This window comes from Neolamprologus multifasciatus, chromosome 23 (assembly GCF_963576455.1).
Source record: "Neolamprologus multifasciatus chromosome 23, fNeoMul1.2, whole genome shotgun sequence".
In the NCBI taxonomy this organism is placed as follows: domain Eukaryota; kingdom Metazoa; phylum Chordata; class Actinopteri; order Cichliformes; family Cichlidae; genus Neolamprologus; species Neolamprologus multifasciatus.
Window position 1 is genome coordinate 19501297 of NC_140460.1, and position 21763 is coordinate 19523059.

General features: G+C 39.9%; 1 protein-coding gene across 1 annotated transcript; it reads left to right on the forward strand.

The window, feature by feature from the left end:
• The first annotated feature begins 719 nt into the window (after window positions 1-719).
• LOC146491430 (ALK and LTK ligand 2-like) lies at window positions 720-19063 on the forward strand. Its single transcript, XM_085152883.1, has 6 exons — window positions 720-1031; window positions 1761-1957; window positions 10160-10213; window positions 11008-11088; window positions 13408-13483; window positions 16923-19063. Exons 2-5 carry the CDS (start codon window positions 1771-1773, stop codon window positions 13470-13472), a joined length of 387 nt encoding a protein of 128 aa, XP_085009009.1. The 5' UTR covers window positions 720-1031; window positions 1761-1770; the 3' UTR covers window positions 13473-13483; window positions 16923-19063.
• Window positions 19064-21763: the final 2700 nt, after the last annotated feature.

Consider the following 21763-nt stretch of genomic DNA (forward strand, 5'->3'; position numbering starts at 1 on the left):
AGCAAAATGCTGACTATGGAATATAAAAATATATGTTTGTTTTTCTAAAAAAAAACTTGCTGCAGGTCAAGATTTTAAAGTGACTTAAACCCTAACCCTGGGGTATTTTCTCTTCTGCTTCTTTTGAAGGTGGGTCTCCTCTGGTGGTTAAATAGCTGTAGTTAGCTGTAGTTCTGGTTCACTCGGTCACTTGAAACCAGGATCGCTTATATTTTCCTCATTAAAAACCATTTGTGTAACACAAATGAACACACAGTACCACTGTAACAGTTCGTCAAAACAGCAAACGTGGAAGCCCAGAAACTGATCAACTCAGAGGAGAGGAGGTGAGGAGGAGACGCACAAAGCATTTTTCTTTCCATCCACTGAGAGGGAGTGGTGCACCGCTGATGTCTGCAGGCAGAAACTCATCTGTCATCTTCTGACTGTGCGCGGGTGTATGTGTGTGCGCATGCTAGCTGCCAAACGCACGCACCTCCCTCCCCCTCCTTCTCCCGTATTTCCGTAATCTGTCGGAGTTGCGCGTGTGGAGAGTAGAAGACACGGTGGATTATTTCCACAGACGAAAGAGCGCGTGGCACAGAGCCGATCCCACTGGTCGACAGAGGAGCGGAGGTCAGCAAGTGTCCCGGGCTGCAGGTGCTTCGTGCCAAACGCTTCCAGAGTCTGTCCGAGTGTCAAGAATTCTTCTCTTCGGTCCGCAAAGCAGAGGAATGACTCCGTCCAGCTGTCTGCCAGCTGCTGCTGCTGCGAACAGGACCAGATGAGGATGAGGAGGAAGGGGCTCCCTCAGCTCCACGCGCTCCGTCAAAGTTCAGCGCTTTTCTAAGATGCCACCGGCCTCTGGAGCTCGGCACGCGGTTCGGCTCGAAACTAACCCGGGATAATAAAACACGCACAAAGAGACAAGAAAACACACCAGAAAGCAGAAGTTTAGTAATTATCCGGCGGGAGGAGCCCGGGATCAGAGAGCGGTGCGCCGGGGAGCAGAGGCGCACCGAGACGCTCCGAGAGCCGCGCAGGGAAGACAGGTGAGCTTAAGTGTGTGAGCTGAGGGAGCAGCCGAACTGTGAAGAAATTTGTTCGCAGACAGAAAACTTCTCCTAGGCGTAAAATGTGACATGTTAAACAGTTTTCTGTAATAACTGCAGGATATGTGCGGGTGATGCTTCGTTTTAAAGTGCAGCAAGAGCATTAAACGTGTTTTTACTGGGACATATTTTGTTTGCGCGTTTAGGAGCGAAACTACTGCTGGAAACTCATTTTTACTTCAGAATCATTCAAAGAGTTTACCGCATTGAATGAATCAAAAGCAAACGTAAAACGCGCCTCTTTTTAAACTTGAATCTTTAACTAAACCCAGGAAAAACGTTATTACTTGGATTTTTTTTAAAAGCAGTAAACTCACGTTAGAATCACGCCTTCTCTTTAAATAGTGAGCAGTATTATTATTATTATTATTATTAGATAAATGTGTTTTATTTCAGGTAAGTTTGGTTTTATTAAAATAGGTTATGTTTCATTAGAAGTTCATTTTTGATCATATCACATGATCTTTATTTTTCATTACAAAAAAGTTTGACTCAAAGTCTCTCTTATGACCTAAAAACTGTTAAATTCACAGTTGGGTCCACATGAGTCCTGATGAAGATCATGTGATTCTGTCAGAAGATCCAGTACGTGGGAGGAAACGGCTTTGGCTCCTTGGAGGAACATTAATTATTACAAAAAATCTGAACTTTTCACATCTGCACCTTCAGGTCCGCGGTGATGCTGCTCGCGCGGCTCACGCTCCTGTCCGCCCTCCTTCTCCTGCTGCTGCTCACCGAGGCGGCCCTTCGCCGAGGCTCCGGCACGCAGACGGACAGCCGCAGCATGGTGGAGCTGATCGGCCGGTACCCGAGGACGAGGACGGAGACGCCCGGGGGAGTACAGCATGGGTCGCAGCACGGACTGGGTCAGTACTGATGGCGGAAACAGTGAGATAACATCGTAATCACGCCGCGGTCTGCGGTTTCTCTTTGAACTTTATTCATCCATTCAGAGAGTCAAAAAAATCTGAATGAGTGCAGAAGCAAAAGGCTCCAGGGCGTCACGTCCTGTTGGGCCCCTCCTGCTGTAATTTCATTAAATCCTTTTTGATTTAGGAGGAGCGTGAACCTGTTGTGTCGCCCAAGATACACTCTACGGTCTAGATGGGGCTTTTTTTTAGCACAAGAAAGCTGATTCTAAACTGTTAAATTAAACGCCCGAGGTGGTTTCATTCATACTCCAGTGAATTAAAATGTGTGTCAAAGGACTGTTCTTTATCCATTTGTAAACCACAATGCTTGTCGGGCACTTACATTTATCCCATGACCCTTTTTAGGGAGCTACCCCCTATACTTGACACTTACTTTCAGAGTTACACTCACCTCTATGTGAAGTGCTCTATAAGTACTCATAACTGTCAAAATTGCTCTTCTGCACATCCTGAGACTCAACATTTGTACGAAACCGCACCCTGACGCCAGTCCAAATGTAGCAAAGTGTAACTTCAAAGTTAATAACTGAACTCAAAGCTTTCAAGTTTAGCCTACGATAATCTGCTAGTACAGATATATCACTAAGATCCATCCATCAATTTTCTGTCAGTGATTGGGGTTCGGGTCAAGGGGGTAGCAGTTTGACTAAAGTAGTATGTAGTATCTAGTATGACTAAATATTTAAATGGTGCTGTCCCTGCTAGTGAGTACCAGAAATGCAAGGAATAAAATAATTATGAATCTCCAACCTGCCATTCATCCATCCATTCTCTTTGACCTGTCCTCATGAGGGTTGCATGGAGGCTGAGACCGAGTCCGAACCAAAAAACCTGAGGGCACATGAGAAACAGAACAACGCCCCGCAAAAGGTGTGTGTATGTGTGTGTGTGTGTGTGTGTGCCTGAGCATCTGGCTTGGGCAGCAGATACCCGCAGACAATGAGAATGGAGGCCAGGAGTCGAAGTGGAGAATTGTTAGTCCTGGCAGCTCTGGCTCCGGAGTTTCGGGCACTGGTGGTGTGGGCAATGCTGACTCCAGCTCGGACAGAGCAGGATCAGATGGCATAGTGCAGACCTCTGATTTGGGTGGCACATGATCAGGCGACACGGAGACCTCTGGCTCAGACTGCTGCCCCCAGGTCCAGGCTGAGGCTGCGCAGGACACACAGCCTGTTTCTTTGACAACTGCAGCTAGTGTTCAGGCCTGGGCACTTTTTACCCTGGGGGAGAGGCAGGGAATTCTGAGCGTCGTTGAGGTGAAAAAGTTGGCTTGAGGTAACAGGTTGAATCCATGCACTCTAATTGCTGGAGGACCAAGTAAAGGCAAGGCAGCAGATGGAAAAACATGGTGCCTACGGGGACCCCCTACAGCCAGTCGAGCTCCACAGAAAATGTGTTCATACTACCTGCTCCTTCCTCACAACCATGAGGAAGAACGCATCAGAGAACAGAGGGCAATGCAGACAATACGTACACAAAGAGGATAATGAGGGAAACAGGCCACAGGTGGGAACATAGCTGACACTAATCTGACTGATAAGACAGGAGAAGCAAAACTGAACATAATACACATGAAACAGGAGACTATCAAAATAAAACAGGAACTAACACACACAGCGACTCTGAGACGTGGGATAAACAGAACAAATAACCAAAGCCAGAAAGTAGAAATAAACTCAGATGCACTAGAGGACACTAAAGCAGTGACACTTAAGTCATCTCTTAAATGAACAGAAAGAATCGTGAGTCCACAACCAATTCAAAACGCTGGGTCAGACACCCAGGACTATGACAGGCGAGAGGCGGGGTGCACGCTGGACAGATTGCCAATCTGATGAGGGGCTAGGACATAGAGACTGACAACCATTCGCACTCACATTCACACCTAAGGGCAATTTTAGAATTGCCTAAATAACCCAACCCCAGTAGTTACAGGTAATTGTTGATTCTTGAGTGTTAACGAGTTCCTCATTACAAAAAGGCAGCACCCTCTTCTCTGAAATGAAGGTGCAAACAAGCTAAGAGCTACTCAGAGCTCTACAGACCATCATGGTGCAGCTGCGTAGTGTCACCAGTGGGCGGAGTCAACATTACCAATAATGGGTATGCATTTGTTTGTGCTGCTATTCGACAAGATTAGACAGGAAAGAGTCTAAAAATAATAAAATAGTCTATGACAACCACCGACTTGAGGCTTCTCCAGCTGCATCAACAACTGAAGCAATTTACTTGTCACACATTGCTTTGAAGCTAACAAACAGTCACTTGTATAAGTTCCAGGTTTCTGTTGCCTAGGTGATCCTGTAATGTATTTGCTACCAGGGAATATGTCAGTCAACAGTGTTCTTCACTCTGATTGGTGGTCGCTACAGTCGTTCCCCTGGAAGTTGAGAAAAGTTTGTCTCATCCCACCTACTTCCCATCGCCAACAGTTATTTCACCCATGGTTGCTTGAAGTCGTGGCGTGTCATTCACTTATCTGGTGATCACATTGCTCTGAATTTCTTCCAGTGCATATGCGGCTTCAGGCAGCTTTATTGATTTGTCATAGAATCACTGCAGTCTGGCTGCACACTGCTGGCTTTTTGGAGGACTGCACGTAAATATATCTGTGATATTTGTATGCTGATAATCCTCGGCTCTGCATAGTGGAAGCTTAGTATATTGGACCCCAACGCTGGACTATAAATCCAACATAGAAAGATGATAGTTACAGGCACTAATGTGGTTCTGTAGCACTTTGGTCCAGATTACAAATGGTTGTAAACTGTGTCAGAGCAAAGTTTAAAATACTAATTAAAGAACACTGAAAAATATGATCGGTAGTTTAAAATGGATTTCAAATACAGTCTAAATATTTGTACAGACATAGTTTATTAGGGCTTCAATTTGACTTTCCTGGAATTTTATGACTTTACAACCGGTCGATTAGTTTGTTTTTTCCTCCCATTTACTCAACTCTTAAAATAGCTACAAGGAACATACCCAAATATAATGTATATCATCTGTTCAGATTATAAATTTCTTCTACAGGTTTGATTGCTGGGTTAGAGCCAGTCAAAAGCCAAACGTGAGGAGCATTATTGTTTTTCTGGATACAATTTGTATATGAAGTAAAGCAGGGAACCTTTTGTTAAACAAGAATTGGATTTTTGGTGGGTTCTTTTAAGTAGTCTAGTCATTATTTGTGAAAGAAATGTTGAGTTTGTTATTTGATTTAATTTCGATCTATTATTTATTAATTATTTATTTAGTTGGGGCTTTGAGTACCACCAAGTGAATGCCATTTAATAACATTATTTTCAGGAAAAGACAAACATCTCAACAGTGGATATCTCCAAAACTAAGCAACTGACACTAAAACAATCCTGATGGATAAATAGCATCAAGGGACTGAGAAAGATTTGTAAATTTCCAGCTGGTGCCGAAAAGGCAGAAATGCCTCAAGAGTGACGGCGCAATCAGTCAGACTTGCAGCCGTTTGAGATCTTTTTGTTGTTTGGATCAGCAAGACAAATCCCTCTTAAATCATCAGAGCATTTACAGCTGGCTCCATTAGAGCTGCGAGCTGAGGCCAGACCCTTAAAGGAACGTTTGTGAGGATGATTTTAACAGAGCAGACTGGTGTCCTCATTTGGTCCTCTGCACATCTGAGGAACTATCAGCCAGGGCACCTCTTAAAAGATCATTTTATCTTTTAGCATCATTTTAAGCCAATATTTATTCACTGCAAAGCTTTGTATTTAGTATGTCAAACCACCCCTACACAAATTTTGTAGAATAACTGTTACTGAGGGTGCACTCTCATCTTATGTGTGAAAAAAGTTCAGCAGAGAAAATGTATCCAATTTTAGAAAGGACTGCATCGTGTGAACAATACATTGGGATTTAAAAGTGTTTAAAAACAGCAGAAAGTACTTTAACCTCACAACAGGAACAGTTTAAGGCTTGAATGATGGTTACAAGCAGTGTCCACTTTTTACTTTCAGATGATGTCAGAGTCATAAATGTAAATTATTTTGGCTTAAAGTATCTACCCTACCCTGTCAGCAGACTTCCCAATATGCTTTGTTAGTGTTAAAAAAACGTTAGAAAATCAATATGGTGAAACAACATTGCATGCATAGATCAAACACCACAAAAACTGCCTGGAAGCAACTCAAGAAACATGTCAACAAGCGTAAAAAACTTCCCACATTCATTCAATCACCTGCAGGTTGCACTAAAACAAGCCTGACCCAACACTACCAGCGCCCCCATGCCAGACTGGCAGCTTAGGAGGGGCGTGACCATATTGTAGCTGATCCATCCAATGACTGATCCTTTTCCACAGTTCCACTCAGCTTTTGAGAGTTTAATTTGAAAATGATTCATAATTCACAGCTGGAAAACAACATAAAATGTTATACTCTCTAAAAAGCAGTCAAAGGGGTCCAGCAGTAAAACAGTGCAGATTAATAAAAAGAGCTTCTTGTTTGAATCAGCCTCAGAGCCGTGTTCACATTTAACTTTTAGCCTCTGGGATTTTATTCTCCAACAGACATTTGGACTATTGTTTACTCTATTTAATCCTTTTTCTCCCCATGTCGTCCAGGTACTGGAATGGGCCTTATGTTTTATTAGAATGTGACCCGCTGCCATTTATCTTGAAATTTGTCAAGCGTGACAACACAGGACTTTTACTTTTTTAGCCATTATGTTGTTACTTTTGCTTAAACTCTTAATCCTTTCCACCCTGTGAGACTGTGAACAAGCTGGATTAGATGTATGCACCGCTTGAGTTGCAGTGCAGTTGAGTTCTTTTAATAAAGGCTCAGTGTCACTGATTTATTGTTATTACACTGTTATCCAGTCTGATCTTGTGATGGAAGCAAAGAGATTTGCTTGTACTAATAAATCTCATGGATGTTGAACAAGATTGTTCAACTTCTAGTTCCAGCTTGTGAATTTGGGATTTTTTTTGCTAACAGAAATTCCTCAAGCTAATAAGGTTATTAGCAGACCCATGAGGTTTTAATAGCCATCTGTATAACAGTGAAACAGGTGCTGCTGCAAATGAATTCAGGACTCTATGCTATCTTATGGCTTTCTGTACAATGTTTTGGATAAAAGTGTTATAAATAAGTCCTTTAATGTCAAAGATTGAGTCCTTCTATCTATCATAGAGATCCTGGACCTCCAACTGTTGTAGGAGACCAAATTTATGGGGGGTTTTGATCATCTAAATTCCTAATAACAATAAATATATTTGCTCCTATTTTTATTTCATTTAAATCCCAGAGCGTTTAACTTCATAAATTGCCAAAGAACAGAAATATGACAGAATAAATGACTTCAGGCCTGTCCGTGGGGTTTCCACATCAGTGTGACCTCCATTTATTCAGAAAAGAAAACTAGTGAGACACGTTTGACCTTTTCAGTGCCGGTTGAGAAAAGAGGGTAACTCTGCAGCTGAACTTGTAAGTTCCTTGTGTTTAAAACAACCATCTTGCTGATGTACCAGCAAGGTCATGTCACAAGTTTGGCCTTCAGGAGTTTTTACATCTGTTTCATATTTCTGTGATTTTTTTTTATGGTTGAGTCAGATGAGAATGTGAAGCCTCCCAGTTTCTTCCACTGTGTTTTGAACAAAAATAATAAAGGCTCAGTGTCACTGATTTATTGTTATTACACTGTTATCCAGTCTGATCTTGTGATGGAAGCAAAGAGATTCTCTCCTTCTAACTCACTCAGAAAGGTGGAAATCTTATTCGTGATGATCCATATGTTTAAGCTGGCAAAGACCTTTCCTGCATCTCTCCCCATTTCAAGGCTTTGGTAGGAACCATCTTGTGGCCCCCTGTGGCTAGTTGTTGATCTATATTTCTTTAAAGTTCCTGAGTTTGACTCTACAGTTTGTATGTTCTCCCCATGTTTGCATTGGTTCTTTCTGGATACTCCAGCTTCCTCCCATAGTCCAAAGACATGCAGTTAGTAGGTTTAGGCTAATTGCTGATTCTAAATTGCACGTAGGTGTGAATGTGGGTGTGAATGGTTGCATGTCTCTCTGTGTCTCTGTGTGAAAATGCCTTCAGCATGTGTTATCACTATGACACAAATGTCTAGATTATGAACTGTAGCAATGGTATCTTATTATTACCAGTATTATTTACACATTTCATATAATTATTTGCCATTTCACACTATCATAAAAATTAGTCTATATGCTGATGACATTTTGGTATATGTAACCAACCGTCCTTCCATCTCCAGTCAGGTCACACCGGATATTCCATTACCAAATTCTTTCTCTAAACTCTTTGGATTGGGATACTCAACCCATTAATACATCGGAATCCAGGCTTAAACAAAGTCCAATGAAACTGTATATTTAAACTCTGTTTTGAATGACTCTTGTTAATGCATCATAAGGTTCCTTCTTCTCCCTTAGTTTAACACTCTCTATATATTTTACAATACAAAGTCAAAAGGCCCTCAGTTAAAATAACTATGGTCCAAAAGCTCAAACAAAGAATATCTAAAACTTTTCCTACTACTTTGGTGCCTGGGAGGCTCGGTATATTCAACAGATCATCTGTAAAGGTGTCAAGATAACTCTGTTCACACCCACAGCTGCTTCAGATTTAACATCATGAATACCACTGTCACTGCCTGGTGGAGTCTATCTCCTTCTACTTCCACTCCTCTCTGACATTAGTAATACATCAACTTTTCTGCATGGACACAGAGGAGTAAGCAGCCTAAGGCACCTTCTTTTTCAGTGGCAGCTTTCTCAACAAGCCACTGTGCATCCACTGCAAAGAACTACTCATATATAATTTTGCTTGGTTTGACATTTATATACTCTCAAATATACGCTCAAATTCTGCATAATGAAAATGACACAACTATTTGTTGAAGATGCCATTTTGAATGAAAGTAGTACAGGTAAGATTCAACTAGTATTGCTACTGTGGGTAAAGGGGAAGAAAACAGTCGCAGTGTCGTATTGTTTAGGTATTTAATCTATATCCGTGTATTGCATTTTAAAATTGGATTTTAGTAGATGTATACACTATGGTCATCTGGACAGCCTTTAAAGTTAATGGCTGATACAACACGACTTAAAGATAATGAACATAATGAACTTTGAGTGTCATGTGAATACTGTCTATAGAAAAGCTCACCAGTGCATGCACGTTTATCAAAATCTTTATGGGGGATTTTTGTGTTGATGGCTTTTATGAGAACAATTGTTCTTACATTCTCATTTTTTCTGATGATACAAGTTACTGAACATGAAAAACAAAAATAGACTGAAAAGTATAGTCAAAGTGTGCAGCAACATTTCAGGTATTACCTTGAACTTCTTTATATGAGATGAGGACTTTGAAGAAGGCCCACTCACCCAATACTGATGCACACCTTATCTAAGGCTCAGTCGTACAACCTCCTTGAAACCACAGGTCTGTCTTTTCCCCTGTTAGTTGGAGAATGGTTGCTGAAAATTGTTGGCTGTCCACAAGTGAAACTGAAGAGTACTTTGAAGGCGTACAGGTTCAGTTTTTGTCTTTTTTCATTTTCACAGCTTCAGGACCTCTTCAGTATAAGTAGTTGGCAAGTGTCTGCAGACAATCTTTGTCTTCCATGCAAACTGCAAGCATCACTGGTAACCTGCCAGTGATCAAAGCAATTGCAAGACGTTTACTGTGTGATACATTATACGTCTTTGTAACCAATTTCACCAAGTGACTGCCCAGCAACCACTCAACAGCCGGTTAGAGAAAAGATTTTTTTTCACCAAAAGTGATGGTTCCTAGGGGGTTGCTGACTGATCTCCGGGCCTGTGGGTATGGTATATTTATTGGTTATTCATAACCATTTCCTTCATAGTTGTCTAATTTCTGTACAACCAAATGCGCTTAGAGGATAAAAAAAGGCCTCCTTGACCATTTTACACCCTTGTAGTAAGTACAGCACTGTGAACATTTGGGCCCATTCCCACTTGGTCTAAATATGTTATGTGTCAGGAAAAAACATATTAAATCAAATTGTGGCATAAAAAGACTCCAGTATTTGTCTATACCATTATATACTGCTGCTATTATAGTGACTGCAGTGTTGTTCTGTTATCATAGATTTTTATTTGTTTTTCAGAGGCTCATCCCAAAGACCTACACAGCAAGCAAAATTTCATCATACACCTGACAGGTATGAAAACCATAAGACCACAGGTGTTTGGAGAGTTATACAATGACATTTGGCATCCTCTTGATGAATGAGGTGAGGCCTCCGCTGGAAAAGACACAATGTGGAGCAGGTTTAGACGCATCGTCGTTGCTCCTAAACCTGCTTATATTGCTTAGCATTAATGATGCCTTCACAGTGACTCCTAACATGTGCACTAATATTTGTTTTTAATTCAGTGCTGACATTCAGCCTCTCACTCAGCCTCTGTAGGATTCACTTTTTATATCCAGTAATGCTACAAATAACCTTTTTAGTTTAGTATTAAAACACTTTTTACTCATATTCTAACTCTTTTAAAAATGATGCTGCATCAAATTTTAAAATTAAATGACATTAAAAAAAAATGTATATATATATATATATATATATATTTGTGTGTTTATTTAAATAAGAAATGCTTATTTAAATAAGAAATTTAAAAGATTTCCCATTTAAATATAGGCTTTCACTGATTTGCAGATCGCAGTATTCTCTTTATTTACAAATTATTGCATTCTGATTCCCAACTTTTTTTGTTTTTGAAACAGCATTGAACAGAAAAGCGTTTGTGGGCTACAGTACTTTATCAAATAAAGTTCAAATTTTAGTAGCTCAAAGCTTGGCTGCTAAATCTTTCATTTGCAGCCAGAACTAGTTGTGGTTACAAGACCACCAACACTGCCTTTCTTAAAGGACTCATAGCTCTTTCTACAAACAAAGCTCATCATTGTGTTGACTTTTTATGCCTGACTTACCACTTTTCTTTCTCTCCTCAGGTCCTCTATACTTCAGCCCAAAGTGCCGAAAACAGTTCCACCGACTGTACCACAAAACCAGGGACTGCACAGAGCCAGCCTGTGAGTCTTTTAATTATCTTATCCTGAAAAAAATGAAAGCTGAAGTAGTGGAATTACTTGCACTAGCTTCTTAAAAGTTAATATTTCTATATGTTTTTGTATGTAGGCTTAAAATCTGCTTAACCGACAAGAATTAACCAATAGTAACAGAAATATTTGTTCATTTCACCCTCTCATTTCTCTGGCTAAATTTTACAGAAAGAAAAAACAAACAGGTTTCCGAAGTAGACTGAGGAATGTACGAGTGTCCAGAACTGAATATTTGGGGGAAAGGAAAATATGTCAAATATGTAAATAAATTCAAGAAATATCTTAGAAGTTATGTCTGGATCCTGTCATATTTTGCTTCAAAGCATATTTCCTGTTGCAGAAAAGTAGGATTGGATTGAAAGAGCAAATCCTCCACCAAGGTCAACGCCCTTTTTCCCACGTTAAAGGAAAATGATTCAGTAGCAAAATAAAATAGATTCTTCCTTTGGTCATGCTTTTCTTCTCTGCCAAGTTTCTTGAAATTTAGCGCCTGTTTTTAACACACACACACACAAAAAAGTTGTTTTTTTCCTTCCTAAAACAGTCTGAATGCTCAAAAAGACCTGTAGAGTAGTGATGTAGGCAAAAACAACGTCTCATCTTTAAACAGGAATTCATCCACACAAAGGCACCGAATGATTTGAGAGTCATACCAATGATTGCTGGTTAGATTCCTTCCTGTTAGTATGTGTGTCACAGTGATGTGTTGCTGCAGGAGTTTGTTGAGATTGAAAAAACAGGATAAGACGTGTTTTAACACACAACCACACTGTGTTACACTGTTATCAGTGTAATCATGTCAGAACAGCATCAGCTCTTATGATATTAAATCATGCATGTAGCTTTTTGTTTTTCTTGGAGAGAGTGAGTGTATGTGTGGATAGAAATATGTGTGCCTAAGCAAGTTTGTGTACATCTGCCTTTGTGAGGACCGCTGTGAAATTTAAGGCTCGTGATTGAGCCTGATTTATTAATTGTGAGGACACTCAGACATGTAGCGTACATCCATAATAATTCTCATTTAATACCCACATTGATTAGAATATTCTCTTTTTCTTATTGCCCTGAACCATTAGATGAATATTTAGTCATACACTTTATTTGTACAGGTGCACTTTTCCCACTTTCATTTGATGCCTACCTGGAACCTTTTGTTGTTTTACAATAAAGTTTAAACCAGTGAGCTGTAGTAGCTGGAATCTCCTTGGATTAAAGTATCTAAACAAAGGTTTTCACAGAGATACAGCTAAAAATGTGAACGTGTTTGTGTGTGTATGCATTTGTGTGGAGGCAGTGGCAGGCATGTTAAAGGTGAACGCTACAGGAGCTGTGGAGGTTCAAACTTGTTCAGAGGCTGTTTACACAGTAAATCCGTTGGTTTATTGGCTGGATGTTTGTCAGACGACAGAGAAGAAAAAATGTTTATCTAAGTTCAAGTTTCTTATCTCATTCACATCTGAAGTTGATGTCATTGTGAATTCATGGTGGTGACTTTGGAAATTAGAAATATACAAACAGTGCAACCAAGACAGTGCCCATACTTTAGTTATGGGCACCGTCTTGGTTACAGAGGTTACAGAAGAATTTTTTGTGTTCCCTAAAATACTGAGTTTTTGACCTGGTTTGTTCAAGAGGGAAAGTTTATGTCTTCTCGTTGCAGGTTAACAAGCAGATACATTACTAGGACAATCAAAGGATGTATGGGGAGAGTTTTGTACTGAACTAAACACAATAAATACAACTAAATACATCAGAGGTTACACCTTGATAGTCCTACATTTATGTAAAATAATATATAATATAGTAGATTGCTTTCAAGACACAAAAAGTTTGTTAGTAAATAAACATTTACTAACAAACTTTTTGTGTCACTGCTTTGTAATTATGTCTATAAATAAAATGTTTGAACAAGCACATACAAACTCACATTTAAGTTAAATCAATTAGGAAATTAGTCATGTGTGGAAAACCATTCATTTTTAAAAGGGCAGTATTCTCACAGAGTATTTAAACACTTTTGTTCATGACAAGTCCAAGTAGAACAAGTTTTTCACTTTATTAATAGTTACATTTTGGTACTGTATGATCAATTACTGCTATCCCCAGCATTAGTTAGATCAGATGGCTTGTCTTCTAGCTAACAGTTCCTCTTGTTACCAGTCTTCTCGCTCAGCTAGGCTAAACATCTCGTGACACTGCAGCTGCAGGTCGTGTTTGGTTTTGGAAATTTAGTAAATTGATTTTTTCAAGCAGCAGTTAAACACAGCGTGTTGTTTTGCTTCTCTGCAGACTATAAAAGATGTGCTCGTCTCCTGATTCAACTGGCCAAGAGCCCTCGCTGTTCAGAGAGATAAACAGACAAATGGTAAGACCGACAACTGCGTAGATTTTTTAACTTTTATGGCTATTCATACTACACCAAAGTAATCAACTAACAGAAAAGCAATTAAATAACAGGAAAATTTGTTACTTCTGGGTTTTTTCTTTACCTCTGTCACGATTGTGCTCATGATGTGATCTCTGTAGGATTAAGTTTTTATGATCAAAGTATAACTTTAGCTATGGCAAAGCGGCAGCCTTCCACTTCTAATCTTATTTTCCTTTGCTTGAACACCTGCCTTGAAGTAACTTTCTAATTAAAAAGGGCTTCACTGTCTTTTTGCATACTGGACTATTGTCATTAATGACATTTTGATCTATAGTTGACTTAGATGAAGGTCAGATCTCATTTGATCAGGAAATAAAGTGTTTGTTGCAGCTATGCCTCATGATAAATGTTTAAATTGTCAATACTCCTTTTCTTACATTTTGATCTGAACCCCAAAGGCAGGAAATAGCACTTAGAGGAAATATATACAGGTCAAAGTTTAAAGCTGGTAGTAATGAATGATGTTATTGATGAACCGTTAGGTTAAAGTCTGATGACAGAAACCTACCAAGGAAGCTGGTCGTTCCCAAGGCTAAAGAAAGAGAAAATGTTTGTTGTTTGTTGATGCACTCAAGAAGACAGACTAAAACGCAGTATTAACAGCATTATGTGAAATCACTAAGGGTGCAAAGCACCGGGCAAGCTTCCAGTGAGCAGCCATTTCAGTGCAGACCACAAGACCACAGAAGAAGAACATAAACAGCCCCAACACAATGTGACCATTGTTAGGCTTATATCTAGCACCCAAATAACTACAGAGATAAGTTCAGACAGAGTTTAACACAAAATGACCCTGAGACTAGCAGAAGTCTGTAGAATATGAGGAATCAAGAGAACCTAAAAAATCGTTAAGAAGCCTTAAAATAAGAGAACTTTGATCAGATGGTAATATTTCAGAGCCCTAAGAACTATAGACAAAAAGTATTAAAAACAGAGACAATCAAGGAAAACATAACAAGAAGTTGTTTAAAAATAGATTTCAATTAAATCTATTGATCAATTAAATCTATTAAACAACCACATGTTAATGGCGTTGTGACTACAAGTTGGAAATCATTACTGTATAGACAGTAGAACTTATAGCACAGACCTGCATACTGGTTACACTTGCTGACGATCAGTTAGTAAGGTTCTATTTAGATAATTTGATGACTTAGCAAGGGCTAGATTTTTTAATTATGTCCTTTTATGTAAAACGTTAGAACTGACGGAGGCCAATTAGAATCAAAAAGGATAATACGTTTTAAACCATGTAAGTAGTCAGGCATAAAGACCTTAGGGAATCATCTAAACAAGAATTTAGTGACCAGTATTGAGATCCAGTGTATCGATTGTTTGCATTTGTATAGCGCTTTTACTCAGTCCCTAAGGACCCCAAAGCACTTTACACTACATTCAGTCATGAATGGGGGTTAGTATCTTGCCCAAGGATATCTGGCATGCAGTCAGGAGGCAGCCTGGGATCGAACCACCGACCTTCTGATTAGTGGCTGACCTGCTCTGCCACCTGAGCTATAGCCACCCCCATGTAGAACATTAAAGTAAGACAGATATCATTGCAAGGCTTTATGGTGACGGGACCAGATGGAAACCATTTGTCTCCAGTGCTGATACTTAAGGTAAATGAACAGGTACTCATTTAGCACTTTTCTACTCTACCTGAGCAATCAAATGTATTAAGTTATTCATTCAAAAAATCATACTTAATATCACACTATTCAAATATTTCATTAGGCCCAATCTTTATGGCTTTCTCCTTTCAATGGCAGCAGTGCCTTAGGCAGTGAGACTTTTACATCAGCTGATGCCAAATAGTTCATGGTGAATTGTTAACACACCAACAGTGTTGGTTCTAACAAATGGAAAAGCTTAACAATCTGCACCACTCAGGAAAAAGTGAGCTAATGGTAGTGTTGATTAATTTTCAGAATCAAATGTTCCATTTGAAAAAAATATTAATTTGTCTTAACAAAATTAAAATATTCATTGACAGGCATATTTTTCACTAATGGATCATTTTTAATGCGGAAGTAGCGGATGCATTATTTCAGATGGTCAGCAGGGGGCAGCAACTCTGGTTGCAAAAGTGCTATTATTGTTTAGAAGTCTATGAGAAAATAAGCCAATGACTCCCTTGGCTTATTGATCTCCTATACGGTAGAACCAGTCTGTAAAGCCTGTAGGTGCACCCTACAATAATACCTGTAAAGCCCAGTGTCAGAAAGGGCCTGTAGAACCTGTTAAATGTGACGTTTTCAGACTTTGCAGTATGTGGACTCAGTAAAACAAAAAACTTTTCTCATAAAATTGTTATAGTTTTGAGTAAGTAGAATCTGCTAAGTTTAATATCTACATCTAATAAAATCAAGCAGAACCTGTAAAACTTGAATCAAAAAATCTTTTGTAACGTGTGGAACCTGTATAACCAGTAAGATATTATTTGGAGCCTGTATGACCTGTACTTGTACTATAGACCACACAGAACTACAAGTTCTACAGAGCCTATGAAGCTGCAAACCGTCTAACTGACTCATACTAAAAACTAAAAGCCTGGATATTTTTTTCCCTTTGTTTAATTTATAAAGTCAATATAGTACAGTTACTTGAACATGTAGCAACCGTGAGCCCCTGAAAAACAATTTGCAGTACTGTGATGGACCGAGCAGCGAAGGAAACTTAGGCACAGGTTAAAGTCCAAAAAAAAAGATTTTTATTTAACCCAAAAACATAATTGGTTAAATCATGCAAAAAGAATCAAAATCTTGGGCCCATAAAAGAGGTCAAAATAACAGAACTCAAAGTTAACAAACCATACTGATAACTCAAACAAACTGACCTCACTTAACGAGACAAAAGGGAAACTTAAATAGTGGCTGATCAGCCCACAAAAACACAGAGGGGTAAAACACACAAAACCTAACTGGAACTAACATAATGAACTCCAATCCCCCCCCCGTGGCCCTGAGTTATGGAATGAGCTAATATGCAGTCTTCCATCAAAGCCCCCTTTTCCACCTCTTGGGTCCTCAAGTGGAGCAGCTGCAACTACGGTAACTGAGAAAAACAAAGATTAAATCATACATAACAGTGTAAACTAAAATGTGCGCACTTCTTATAGAATGCACTGTTATGTGGACATGTGAATTAATTCTAAACCAAAACCAGTTATTTATTGTCCTGTAAATTAAGTCCTATATTTAAAGACAAATGTGAATGCAATATATAAGCCTCTACACTAACATGGTGGATATTACCACTGTGTTGCTGTACATGCAGCCATCACAAGTACCTTTTATCTGTGCTTATTCTGAATGCTCTTCTTCAGTCTTCATCTTAGCAAAGGTTTTTTCTACTCGTTCGTGTCTTTCTTCCACAGGCTCTGGACATGAAGTTTTGGCATACCAGGGTGCAGCAAGAAGGTTCATCCTCTCTGTTGATCAGCAGCAGGAAAAGTTATAAACAAACCTCTGAAAATCTGCTGGAGCCAGTGTCTGCTGGAGCCAAGTCGGCTGAGCCAGTGAGCTCAGCCGACTTGATCCACAATTGGAAATCAAAATGATTGTTTTCTGTTTTATTCTATTCAGCTGTTTATCTCCAACAACCATTCACCTTGTATACACACTACAAGCAGGTGTAAATTTTCTATGACAGGATTTTTGGACTTTTTCGAGCAAAAACTTGAGTTTTGTTCAACTTTGTGTAGACTCATCTCGGCATTAGTCGAATCATTTTTGCCTTTTTTACCTCTACTCTGTTCTTTGGTCTATTCCTGCTGTACTGGACAACCTCAGACACTCTACTGGTTTATAACAGAGCTATTTGGACATGGAACTGAGAGACAAAACTTACCAAATGTAATGTCTTCTTCAGACAAAATGTCTTCTTCAGTGTTTGGGGACTTTTTTTGGACAAAGGGCCAAGGTTTGACCTTCTATTTGAAGACGCAGGGGGAAACAAAATGGACTAAACCTCTGAGTGGATGCTGAATGTGTTTTATGTGACATCATACATAATAATTACTTATAATTAAAGTAATAATATTCCATATATTTATATTGTTAAAGCTGCAGCCCAGTGTGCAATATGTAAATACAGAAAAAGGATTAAAGATAATCATTTGATATATATCCATGCTTGTGTGAGATTTCATTTTTGCTTCTTTTTTTGTTTTTGAATCTGTAAAGTCCATCTTTTTATTCTTAGGGGGGGAAAAGCTGAATGAAAAGTTTCAGAAAATGCTGGTAGCCTATATTAAATAGAAAATAAAAATAATGCAATTAAAAAAGAATATTTCACCTATAGACCCGATGGCCATGAATACTATTACACTACCATTAAATTAAGTTTGGTTAGTGTCCAGTATTTTGTGAGGGTGACTTAGTTGACACATCCCTTAAACCCCCTGGATCCTGGACAGCAGCAATGGAGTGCTAGGTCATGAAATTAGTTCCCATTTTTAAAAAAGGGGAACTAGAGAGTTGGAGCATGTGTGTCACTTATTGGAGTATCACCCTGCTCAGCTTCCCCAGGAAAGTTTATTTCATGTTGTTGGGGAAAGATGAAGTCTTGAACTTTGTGTTCAGGCGGTACAATGTGGAATCCATCCTGGCCATGGGACAGTGGACCAGATGTTCAGCCATGCACAACATGTGGAGGGATCATGGGAATTTGACCATACAATCTGCATGAACTTGTGGCATTGGAGAAGGCTTACAATTGGTTTGCAAGGGGACACCTATAGGGTGTACTGCAGGAGTGTGGGGTCTTGCGTCCATTGTCATTATACAGGGTGGGCCATTTATATGGATACACCGTAATAACATGGGAATTGTTGGTGATATTAAAGTCCTGTTTGTGGCACATTAGTATATGTGAGGGGGAATGAAGAAACATCTTTCTAATGAACATTAGAAACATTCTTTCTAATGAAGAAACATCAGTGGCTGTCCTAGCTTCATTCAGCAAGAGCCCACAGCGTAGCACTCGCCGCATGTCACTGGAGAGTGGCATTAGTCGAACATCCCTTCGGCGGATATTAGCTACTCACAAATGGCACCCTTACAAACTCCAGCTACTGCAGCATCTCAACGAGGATGACCCAGATCGGCGCACAGTATTTGCAGAATGGGCAAAACAAAAATTGGAACAGGACCCTCAGTTCACGCAGAAGTTCAGTGATGAGGCAAACTTTTATGTGAATGGTGAAGTTAACAAACAAAACCACCGCTATTGGTGATAGGTTTGTAGCATAAACCTATTCGCTGGAATGTTCAAGACAATTTACTACACAGCAAAAGCAAGACACAAGTAGGCAAAGTTCTTTGTGTTACTCAAGCATGAGGGAGGCCTGCCTGGAGCCAAGTGTCGTTCCACCCACTTGACCTCTGTCAGACTCTCAGCCAGGTTCCCACTCCTTTTATTGTGGTTACATGAATATGCATAGGTTCATTAACATATGACGTTTCATATAGGTATACATGTGGACAAAGAATACCTTGTCTGTGTGTGTGTGGGGGGGGGGGGGGGGGGGTCAAGATGTTATCATGGGCCAGTTGAATGGCCCCCAAGGTCTCCCGATCTGACCCCCTTAGACTTTTATCTTTGGGGTCATCTGAAGGCAATTGTCTATGGTGTGAAGATATGAGATGTGTAGCACCTGAAACTACGGATACTGGATGCCTGTGCTGGCATTTCTCCTGCGGTGTTGCTATCAGTGTGTGAAGAGTGGGAGAAGAGGGTTGCATTGACAAACCAACACAATGGGCAGCACACTGAACACATTTTATAAGTGGTCAGAAACTTGTAAATAACTCATGAAAGAATAAAGTTACATTGAAACCAAGCACACCATTGTTCTTCTTGTGACATTACCAATAAGTTTGATGTGTCACATGGCCCTCTTCCTATTGAAAAAACAAAAGTTGTATCCAAGATGGCCGACTTCTAAATGGCCACCATGGTCACCACCCATCTTGAGGAGTTTGCCCCCTCACATATACTCATGTGCCACAAACAGGACTTTAATATCACCAACCATTCCCATGTTATTACGATGTATCCATATAAATGGCCCACCCTGTATAACCAAAGAGAGAGCTGTTTCTACATCCTTCACACAAAGTCAAGCATGTTTTCAGTGGATGCTGGACTCCTCCAAGCTTGTCGCTCATCTCCTGTTTGTGATTTAAATAAGGAGAGGTCAGTGTTAGAGTGTAAATAAGTGTTAGAACAGAAAATCAGCCTAACATCCAAGAAAAGCAGGCAGATGAGTGATTACAGATCTTTATTGAAATTATGCATAGGCTTCATATTCATGGACAGGATTTGATAGCATAGCTGACATATGGAGAGAATCCATTTTGGAAACGTCAGGATAGCATCCCTGCTTCTTACAGATCATGTGACTCTATTGGTTTTTAATCAGAGCAAGACCTTCAGCATGCACTGGAGCCCTTTGCCTAGTACCAGCTCTGATCAGAGTCAGCATCTCCAAGTCTGAGACTATGGGAGTTCTGGAAAATGGTGGAATGCTTCCTCGGGTTGGAGGAGAGGGCTCCCCCAAGCGAGGGAGTTCCTCACAAGGGAGTTCGAGTATGTTTGGTTCTTATTCACATATGGTAGAAAGATTGAGTATGTGATGGATTGGAGTATTGGTGTGGCTCCAGCAGCAATACAGTGGTGAAGAGAGACTCTTCAATTTACCAGTTCACCATTATTCCAGCCTGAACTTATGGTTGTGAGATTTGGATATGTCCAAAATGCAAGCAGTCAAGATCATGAGTGTTTAGATCATTGCAGAATGGTGTTTGGTGTAGTCTCACTGAATAAGCAAGACCTTCCCTGAAAAACACATAGCTTGGATGTAAGGATGGGACTGGACAAGAATTTTGCAATTGGGATCCCATTATCGATACCACTTATCAGTTCATCCCGATTCTCTTATTGGGGGTTTTATTGCAGTGTCTTTAAGAGTCACCACCATCGCTAACCAGCACATAAAAGAAATCACATTCATACAAATTAATTCAATGCTGTGTGGTCAACTGTTTATAATGTATTACAAAATTAGACTTTTCTTAAAACTAAAGCAGTATGTTACTTAATTATTCCCAAAAGAAAGTAATCTTTGCCTTACTCGTAACATTACTTCAGTGTTTCTCCTTAAAATTACCTGAAATGCATTGTCTCATAATTGCCAATAAACCATATAAATCTGCAGACTACTTTCTTATACACCAACACAAATTCCTATCCTAATGAGGACACACATAAGATTTTTCACTATGTATTTAGGTATAAACACAAAGCCGACAGCACAAAGCAAAGATGAAAAAACACCACAAAAGACTTGTGATTAGTGACCACTGCAGTGATTCTCCTTTAGAAACATGAACAGGTCAAAACTGTTTGCAGTCAAACATCTGTTGAAGTTCAGGCAACAAACAGATGACTCCTTGTCTGGGGTCATCATTCACTCAGCTTTAACATCACTTTGGGTTCTCGGGTGGCTTAGGCTACGTTCACACTGCAGGCAAAAGTGCATCAAATCCGATTTTTTGACCCTATGCGACCCATATCCGATCATGGTATGACACTGTGAACAACACAAATCCGATATTTTCAAATCCGATCTGAGTCACTTTCTGTCATGGTCCTGGGTCGGTGACCCAGCGCTTCTAGTTTATTATGATGTTGTTGATTATTACTGTTTGAGTTCTATGTGTTATATTCGGTCTGCCTTTGAGTCTGCGTCTGTGTCTCTGTCTGTCTATCGTGTCACCCCGCCTGTTTGTGAAGCTGTCTGTTTAGTTCTGTGTCTTGTTTGGTTCCTCGTGTCTGAGTTTCCTGTTTTATTGTGAAGGTCTCTGTCTGATGTGAGTATGTTCATTTTACATTTCCCCTGTCCCGTCAGCCCTGATTCCTCCCAGTTGTGTTGCCCTCCTGTGTGCCATTTCCTGATTACCTGGTGTGTGTATTTATAGTTGGTGTCTGCCTGTGTTTCTCGTCGCGTCGTCTGTGTTCATTCCCTAGGTTTCTCTACGTCTCTCTGTTCTGCCGTCCTAATCTGCTATCTCCGAGTTTCTCCCGCTGACCTTATGTTCCAGGTTTGTTTGTTAGTTTCACCCAGTTTAGGTTTATGTTCTGTCCTGCCCTCACTTCTGTTATTTGCACTGTAAATAAAACCCACTTGCACCTCCACCATTGTCTGCCATTGGA

Coding starts and splice junctions, on each gene's coding strand:
- LOC146491430 (XM_085152883.1), top strand. CDS start 1,771: ATGCTGCTCGCGCGGCTCACGCTCCTGTCCGCCCTCCTTCTCCTGCTG. Junction 1,958..10,159: donor TGGGTCGCAGCACGGACTGG/GTCAGTACTGAT, acceptor TTTGTTTTTCAG/AGGCTCATCCCAAAGACCTA. Junction 11,089..13,407: donor GGACTGCACAGAGCCAGCCT/GTGAGTCTTTTA, acceptor GCTTCTCTGCAG/ACTATAAAAGATGTGCTCGT.